General features: G+C 38.3%; 1 protein-coding gene across 1 annotated transcript in view; it reads left to right on the top strand.

The window, feature by feature from the left end:
* drosha (drosha ribonuclease III) overlaps positions 1 to 9750 on the top strand; it is a 185543-nt gene that overhangs the window by 3064 nt on the left and 172729 nt on the right. The window contains 6 exon segments of the mRNA XM_034706399.1: positions 1 to 269; positions 538 to 709; positions 2797 to 2957; positions 6511 to 6591; positions 9203 to 9289; positions 9408 to 9494. The exon segment at positions 1 to 269 is cut by the window's left edge and continues 32 nt beyond it. Coding sequence (XP_034562290.1) covers positions 1 to 269; positions 538 to 709; positions 2797 to 2957; positions 6511 to 6591; positions 9203 to 9289; positions 9408 to 9494 — 857 coding nt within the window.

Raw genomic sequence — 9750 nt, 5'->3', positions numbered from 1 at the left:
GCTGGGAGGAGGAGAGGGACAGGAGGTCAGAGAGCTCCTCCGGCATGAGCAGAGAGCGCAGCTACGCCTCCGCCTCCGCCAGGAGCCGAGAATCAGAGGAGACCACGTCCGACAGGGACCGGGAGAGAGAGAGGGAGCGGGACCGAGACAGAGAGAAGGAGAAAGAGAAGACTGAGGAGGAGAAGGAGGAGGAAGAGATGCTGAAACCGGCGTGGATCCGCTGCACACACGCTGAGAACTTCTACTCCAATGACCCCATGGACCAAGTGGTACTGTGGACTCTTCTATCTTTATTACATCTGTCCCGTCTGTTGCTCCTTTTTCAAATCCCCACCTGCCCTCTTAAACACATCCTGCTGTCTCTGGACCTTTTAGATAGTTCTCTATAACTCTGACCTTTACCTGCAGTCTCTGAGTGCTTGTTTCCTGTCCTTAAAGTGGCCGGTCTCTCAGTAAAACTAAAGTAACAGTAGGAATTCAGCTGGAGCTGAAGAAGACGGTCTCTGAGAGTCCTGTGCTCGATCTGTTCTTGTTTAGGGAGACTCGACCGTGGTGGGGACCAGTAAGCTGAGGGATCTGTTCGAGCGCTTCGAAGAGGAGCTGGGGAGGAGACAGGAGAGAGCGAAGCAGGTTCGACCGAAATGGGATCCGCCCAAGACCAAACTGGATGAGGATCCAGGTGAGAAGACCCAGAAAGAAAAAGAAATAGGTAAAGTGATACAAGGCTGAAACACGATAGAGGAAAGTGATGTGAAATAGTTAGAAATAGGAATGAAATCATTAGAATAAAATAGATCAAATCAATCAAATGAAATCAATACAATAAATTCCATACAATAAAATCGGATAAATATAAGAAAATAAGATTACAATAAAATAATTACAATAAAATCATAAAAATGAAATAATTACAATAAAATCAGAAAAATAAAATAATTACAATAAAATCAGAAAAATGAAATAATTAAAATAAAATCATAAAAATGAAATAATTACAATAAAATCATAAAAATGAAATAATTACAATAAAATCATAAAAATAAAATAATTACTATAAAATCAGAAAAATAAAATAATTACTATAAAATCAGAAAATTAAATAATTACCATAAAATCAGAAAAATAAAATAATTACAATAAAATCAGAAAAATAAAATAATTACATTAAATCAATAAAATAAAATCAGATATAATCGGGAAAATAAAATCAAATCATTACAATAAAATCAGAATAATAGAATCAGATAATGTCAGAAAAATAAAACAAAAATATTACTATAAAATCAATGTAAAAAAAAAAACGTGATAACAGTAAAACAAAATAAAATCATTATAATAAAATCATTAAAGTCAATATAATATAATCAGATAAATAAAAAGAATAATAATTACAACAAAATCAATCAAATCAAATAAATATAAATTAAAATAATTAAATAAAATAAAATCAGATAAAAATGTAAATTAAAATAAAATAATTAAATAAATTAAAATAAAAAAAATGTACATTAAAATTAAATTAGAACAATTTAATTAAAATCAAATCAGATAAATATAAATTAAAATAAAATCATAACATTTAAACCATTTAAATTAAATCAGATTGATATCAGATTAATAAAACCATTACAATAAAATGGATAAAATAATATCAGATAAATACCAGAAAAATGGCCGTTAGTAAAAATAACATAAAATAAGACAGAATAGATAAATAAAATAATGGTAGTATTGCAGTCCAGGGCTAAAAAGAAATAACTCCAAGCTGTGTTCTAAAAATAACCCCAATGGTAAATAACAGGAGTGTGACATTTGAGATTGTGTGGTCAGCGGTCTTCAGGATACTCACAACAGAAGAAGAAAAAGCAGAAGAAGTCTGTGCATTAAGACGCTAACGAGGTCTGCCTACAAGACTCTACACCCCAGATTATTTCAAAGTGATTATTTAAAGGTACAGTGCGCAATAATGAGCTGCATTTTGAGTGGCTGTGAGAAATGCAGTTTAGAAAATGATCTAAGCGGGTATTTCTGCTCTCATTTTTCCCTCTTTGTTCATAAACTAAGCGTGTTAAACGTGCATCAGTGCAACAAGTAAATAATGTTGAACAGCTAAAACAACTGTTGACTCTCTTTTGTAATTGAAGAGCGAGAAACTTGCCGTCTCCTCCGCCGTGCACTCGACTGAGGCGGAGATTAAAATCAGTGTTTATGATGTTATCAGCTCGGCTGTCAGCCTGATAGTCTCTCTCTCAGCGCTGCAGTCAGTCGCACCAATCTCACTCAAGGAGATCTGGTTTGTTTAACACGGCGCTCTGGGCTCCGACTTCACATTCCAGCACTTGACTTAAATATGTTGATAACAATTAAAGACCTTGTTTTCCACGAGCTGTTCAAGCTGGTGGTAGTCTTAATCCTCATTAAGGTGTGAGGTGCTTCTCTTTCTGTTCTGTGAGTGCTTTGAAGTCGGGAGGAATCGTCTCCAATGACTCGCAGGAAGTGATCGGTAAATGTCGCTGAGCTTTGTTTGTTTGTAGAATAATTAGGGAAATCCAAAATGAAGTGACACACCTGAGTCTCTGCTGCAGCCTCAGCAGTTTGCAGACAGTCATCCCTTCCCCACGTGTCGGCACATTCAGCGCGACAGCACGCCGTTTGAAAGCGTTTTCCACAGCCTGAGACTCCAGGTTGACTAACTCTCAGAGCAGGAGAGCTTAACCACTCTGCTGAATTGTGTCTCCGTCTTCAGCGCTGATGATTAAAGAGCTTCTTTCTTTCTTTTGTGCGCTCTGGATTCAGATGACAGCAGCAGTGAGTCAGACTGTGAGTCAGACGGAGAAGGAAGCACCTGCTCCAGCAGCTCTGACTCAGAGGTGTTTGATGTCATCGCCGAGATCAAGAGGAAGAAAGCTCACCCCGACCGGCTGCACGAGGAGCTGTGGTACAACGACCCGGGGCAGGTTTGTAACCCACCTCTCTGTAATCCTGTGACAGGATTCTTCCAACAGAATCTCATATTTATCCCGTTTTCCTTTCTTTAATCTTCTGTAGTTCTTTGCAGATCTGAAGAATAGTAAAGACTGAACACAGCTGAGAAAGAACTGTGACAAGCTGCTCTGTTGAACCCCATAGAGCGACCTTTGTTTACTCCCTTTAATGAAGGGAAGCAGGGACACTGCAGAAGCATGCACACTGCTCAAGATCAGGTGTGATGAATCCAGCAGAAGTCGACTCAAATGCTTGATAAATTCCTAGAAAGTTAAAATGCATCCCGAGGTTTCAATCCCAGGTTTTAGAAGAACTATGTCTTCTTCTGCAGGGATGCTCACTCTGCAGCAGGCAGTGAAAAAAACATGTCAACAATGTGGAGTCAAGTCAAACTTCATTTATTTATATAGCACATTTTAAAACAACCGGTGTCTTTTAAGCAAAGATTTAAAACTCAACGGTCTGTGTAGTCCTGATATTTGGAAGCAGACTGGTCCACAGTGGGAGCAGCTACCGTGAAAGCTCTGTCACCTCTTAGTTTCTCAGCCTGGATCTTTGCACATCTAAGAGCACTTGGTGAGTTGACCTGAGTGCTCTGGTCAACTCAAACAGGTATGATGTAAACCAGGGGTGTCAAACTCAAATACACAGAGGGCCAAAATAAAAAAATCGGTGCAAGTCCAGGGCCGGACTGGTTTAATGTTTATTGCAAAACTTATTGAAATGAACTTATTGCACATATTGAACATTGAATTAGCAAAGCTTAAGTTATTGCCTATAAACATTTAAAAAATTTAAAAATATGTTGCATTCATTTCTTATTGCTCAATCTGCAGCTTATCTAATGAACGAGCTTTACTAATTTCTTATGAAAATATTTTTCTACAGGCCAACAACATTAGCAAAAAAAATTCTGCAAAGAAAAACCAAAAATGCCCTGTGGTAGTGAGAAAAAGTGCAAAAAGGAAACATATTTCTGCTCAGTCGGCTGCTCTGTGATGCACACTAGTCTAAACCAGATACTCAGCATCTCATCTTGGATGCAAGTTCATCAATGTTTGGGGTCAGGCTCTGAGCTGAGGAAATCCTCTGGATTGAGTGAAGGTGTTCATCAGTAAGACGACTCCTGTGAGATGTTTTGTTTCGTTCGGCAGCACGGAAAATGGCTCAAGTTTTCTTGCAGCATCTGCGTCTCCCACAGGCGCAGCTTGGTTTTAAAAGCCTTCACTGCAGCGTACAATACATGTCTGTGATCACACGGCCCCGCCCCTGAAGCTGCAGGATGAGCGCATTGAGATGGCTCGTGACGTCACACAGAAACGCTTCTTCACACAGAAACGTTGTATCACGGAGCTCTGCTATGTCTTTCCCTTTGCTCTCCATGAACTGACAGATCTCCTCACGCAACTCGAAACACCTGTACAGCACTTTTCCCTGGCTTAGCCATCGCACCTCTGTGTGATGGGGCAAGTCACCATATTCTGAACCCAAAACTCCTCCAGAAAAGACTTGAACTGGCACTGATTTAAACATGTGGCTCTTATGAAGTTAACTGCTCGTGTTACGGTGCTCATCACATGGTCCATTTTCATGGCTTTGCCACACAGTGATTCCTGATGTATGATGCAGTGATAAACTGTCTGCTCACCTGCGCTGTTTTCCTCCCACATCTTCTCCCCGATCCTGCCCACTAATCCACTCTTTTGCCCGCACTTCACGGGCGCTCAATCCGTCGTCAGTCCCACACGCTTATCCCAAGGCAGCCTCATTTCATTTACACATCTGGATACCTCTTCAAAGAGATCTTTCCCCGTAGTTGTGCCATGCATTGATTGATCTTAATCCCAAAAGTTCCTCTGTTACGCACATATACTCTGCCTCCCACCTGCCTTGAACCCCCCTGTTTTCAAAGTCCACCTTTCGTTTAGCCGTTTTTGGGGGAGAGGGATATCTGAAAGTTGACTGCAGGTGACTAGCTTCATAAGGCTGATGATGAGCGGAGTCGGGTAACGGCTCTCGCGTGCGGGCCCTCGATTGACATGCAGTGCATTGTGGGACTTGTAGTTTTAGTGGTGTGTGCAAAATACCGTCGGGCCAGCTCTGTAAATAATTTGATATTATCTCGTGGGCAAAAGATAATGCCGGCCCGCGGGCCTTGAGTTTGACACATATGATGTAAACTTTTAAAAAACCAACATCACAATCTTGAACTGGGTCCTGAAACTGACAGGAAGCCAGTGGAGAGAAGCCAGTACAGGCGTGATGTCATCTTGTCGTCTCTTCCCCAGTCAGCAGGCATGCAGCTGCATTTTGAACCTGATGTAAGCGACGAAGAGACGACTGATCAACACCGAAATACAAAGAATTACAATAATCCAGGCGAGATTTGATAAACATGTGTATGACCTTCTCAAACTCATTATGAGGGAGATAGGCCAACTGAAAGTACTGTGGAAAATAACACCCAGGCTCCTGACAGAAGGGCGACTGTGAGACACTAAATGACCGTCTATGCCATCCAGCAGATCAGCTTTACCCAAAACAATAAATGTGTTAAAACTGGAGGGGAAACACCAAACTTGCTCTTTCATACACAGACAATATCCTTATTTAACTTCAGGGTTATGATTTTTTTAACAATCATTGTGATGAACATTTAAACTCCACACTTTTTATTTTATTTTAGATTAAATCAGCTTAAAACTGTTGATCCTTTCATTTCCACTTCAGTTAAAATGCAAAAAAAATGCCTGTAACTACTAAACTTCACTCCCTGTAGTTACACAGTGTGTCCAGCAGAGGGCGCTGATAGATTCAGATTGACTTTACTGAGTGATCTTAAACATTCTGGGTGTTTGTTCTGATGATGGAAGGGATGCAGTCAGCAGCTTCATCAAAACGAAGACATCAAATCTTTAAGAGACATTTTAAAACTTTGCAGAGTAAGATTTAAAAAGTGTCAAAAATCACGTTACAAACATTATTAAATTGGTCCTTTATGTGATCATGCACTCCATCATCATCATCATCATCATCCTGTAGAGCAAGAGAGCATGATGGGAAACTGATGACTGTGCATTCACTCTAAACATTGAGACTCTTTTCGATCCACGCTTCTGTTTCATTCAGAGGGCAAAGGTCAGCGTCCTCTCTGAGACTTCTGAAATCATTTCAGTAAATATTGGAAATCAGTGATCAATGGATTTATGTATTTATTTAATCAATACCTGAGAGGGAGAATCAATGTTGTCACTCTGCAGAAACACACTCGAACATGCACAAACAGGACCCTGTGAACATGCACTAATGGGGGGGAGGGGGTCTTGCACACAAAGGAGCAGCAAGGGCAGTTTTTGGGGGCGCTCAAAGATTACTGAAGACTTTGTTTTTGCAGGACAAAGTCAAAACTCAGATCTGCAAGGGAAGGAATGAAGTTTGCAGTCTTGTGAAATGTGCAGCAGCCTCCTCGCTCTACATGGCGTGTGAATCGGTTGTGTCTGATTTACGTATTTTCTCTCCGTCCAGATGAATGATGGCCCCTTGTGTAAGTGCAGTGCCAAGGCCAGACGTACGGGGATCCGGCACAGCATCTACCCAGGGGAAGAGGTACGACACGCTGCGAATAAATCACACTTTCATAACCTTGGAGCGCTGCCACAGGGGGGCAAGGACGTTGTTCCAATGTGCTCTCCGTACAGTGGCGGGTCCTCATTGTATTAAAGGGACAATAAGATTTTATCATCACATAGAACCGAATGATGGTGTTACTCCAGGAAGAATCTGACATGAGAGTTGAACTGTACCTGTGACTCATCGGTTATTCCACCAGGTGCTGAGATTTCTTCTTATCGTGACTCACTCTCAGGCCCTCCTGTGTTGTGGAGGAAAAACTCCCACATGAAGGAATCTGCTGCTGACCGCTGTGACTCATCACAGCTAAAAATTAGCCTTTCAACCTGGTGTTTATCATGGGGTGTGATTTCACACTTTAATTTGAGGTTTATTAAACTCTTAACGTCTGAAGAGGAAGACAGGTTTGATCATTTCTCCCTTTTTTTTTTGATCCTGAAGAACTCAGAGAGGTAAATTAACACCAGCCTCCTGACTGGAGCTGTCACATGTTTGTTATAGACAAAGAAAAGCATGGCAGATTTATTCATGGAGTGTTTTTAGATTCCAGAGGTGAGTCAGAGTGCTGAACATATATATATATATATATATATATAAACTCTTATCAAGTTTGTGAAGATAACTCATCTTAAGTTGACTCAGCTTTATTAATGGAGCTTCTTTCAAACAAACATGTAGACAGTCCTTCCTTATCTATTCATAAGAGATAAGTGTACATATTGTATATACCTGTAATAATTGCTTTATTCAACCTTTATATAATATTAATGATAAAAAAAAAATAAAAAAATCTAAATAATATGCTTATGATAATCGATAACATAAATAATAAAAAAACATTATTAAAAGTGTCAAATTATTATACTAATATAATAAGAATACTACTACTAATAATAATTATTAATAATAACTAACTCTGTTAATTATTATTGCTAAATATAATAATAATGATAATACAAATGTCATTAAATAATTATTATTAATGGTAATGCATATATTGATTATTATTATAAGTAATGTAAACCAATATTATAACTTTTTTTAATTATAAAAAAATGCTAATGATAATAACTAATAATTCTAATTCAAATGATTAATATATATATTATGATAATAGTAAAAATAATCATTATTGTTAAAGGTTCTGTGAGGAGTTTTAAACTGACTGAGAAACAGACTGAAAATGATACTGATGCCTCTTTATGACCTTCAATAGCAAACAAGTCCATCAGCAACAACACTGACACCTTCTCTGTTGTCATTTTTGATGCCTGAAACCGCCCTGAGGGGGTAGGTGTCAGACCAGATGATGGACATCTCGCTTCAGAAACAGCCTTTATTTGACTGTTTTCATGGAAAATAATCACATTGCCTGATAAAGTTGACTGTTAAAAGACAACAGGATGAGGTTTTTGTTGAAAACACTACTTTTGCATGTAAAGGACAAGAGATAAGAGGTATCACTTTGTCCACAAGGGGGCGCAGGAATCGATACAAAACAAAAGTTCCTCACAGAAGCTTTAATAATAAACGACAAATAAAACTGTTATTTGTTTCATTATTAATATATATTTTTGATCATTATTATTATTATAATCAAATAATAATTACAACTAGTATTAAACTGATTATTGTAACCACATTTTAATAATATTATTTAATTATCATCATTGTTTAATTTTCATTGTTATTATTATAACACTATTATTATTGTTATTATTATTTTACAATGTTATTACAGTGTTATATTCCCCTGTCCCATGTTGTAAGCTGCTGGATCATAATAATAATAAGGGATCAATAAAGTATATCTAATCCAATCTAATCTAAAATAGAAACAAACAAATTCAAACTTTAAACAAAAGTTTGAAACACTTGATCAAACTTTAAAAAGACTGAAAAGTTCCAACAGTAAATGAATAGATCTAAATCAGTAAAGTTAAATAAGTCACAAAGGCCAGAACATGATGAACACTTTGATTAAGGCTGTAAAATTAATCTAAATTAATCAATTGTGTGACTGTTTTTGTTTAAAGGACATTAACTAAGCTTGTAGTTACTGCTTAGACGATGGATATGAGAACAGTTATCAGAGACATGATTGGTTTTTGATATCGACACAGCCTTCAGAGACCTAATGAGATAAATCATGATCTGAGTCTGGACTAAATGTGTCTGCCTCCTGTTTATGAGTTCAGAACAAACAGAAAAGAAGTCATTTCAGCATCATGTGAATAAGTTAAGTGTTTATATATTCAGTTGTGTTCCAGGCGAGACGAACAGTGCGTCTGTGCAGAGAAGAGTTTGTCTGGGATCATTTCTCTGAGTTAGTTTTTATCTGTAAAGATAAGTAAACACAGTATCAGCATCATTTCTCCAAGACTAAACTTTCTCTCTGACAGGATCATTTTTTACTCCACTGTTTGGTGCTGAGAGAAAACAGGAGAAGCTGAAAAAGGCTTCACAGCATCTGCCCTTAAATTGTTCTTATAATCTTTGTAACATAGCTTCTCTTGCATGTGTAATAAACTTGTAGGTGTGATCAATGTAACGTAAAATAAGATGTGTGTGTGTGTGTCTCTTTCAGTCGGTCAAACAGTGCCGTCTGATGAACAACAACTCTGGGAAACTGTTCCACTACAGGATCACTGTGTCGCCTCCCACAAACTTCCTGGTACGCCTCTGTCTCTTTAAATAACGACTCAAATGTTAACCTGAATGAGATTAAAACACATTGTGTGTTCTGTGTCTGTGTGTTTAATTTAAAGTGTTCCTGCTGTTCTCTGTTTCAGACCGACAGGCCGACTGTGATCGAGTACGATGACCATGAGTATCTGTTTGAAGGCTTCTCTCTCTTCTCACACACTCCTCTCACAAACGTAAGCCTGCTTTTATTCAGACTTCATATAAGGGTCAGGGTCAGAGTCTAAATATTGAACACTATTTTTAGATTTCCTGTTTCTTATTTTTAGTGGCAAGTGTCTGCAAATTGGTCATGGGCAGTGAATCCAGAGAGCTACACATCTGCACAGAAACGGCACATTGCTGATCAAAAAGTTGCAAGTTTCATAAAAAGGTGCCCCCCAAAAGCAAACTGTGCAACCTATATTCCAACAGTATTCACATTATGAAACA

The sequence above is a fragment of the Notolabrus celidotus genome, chromosome 17 (assembly GCF_009762535.1).
Source record: "Notolabrus celidotus isolate fNotCel1 chromosome 17, fNotCel1.pri, whole genome shotgun sequence".
Taxonomy (NCBI): domain Eukaryota; kingdom Metazoa; phylum Chordata; class Actinopteri; order Labriformes; family Labridae; genus Notolabrus; species Notolabrus celidotus.
The sequence above is the reverse complement of the archived record's forward strand: the minus strand, read 5'-3'. Positions and strand labels throughout refer to the sequence as shown.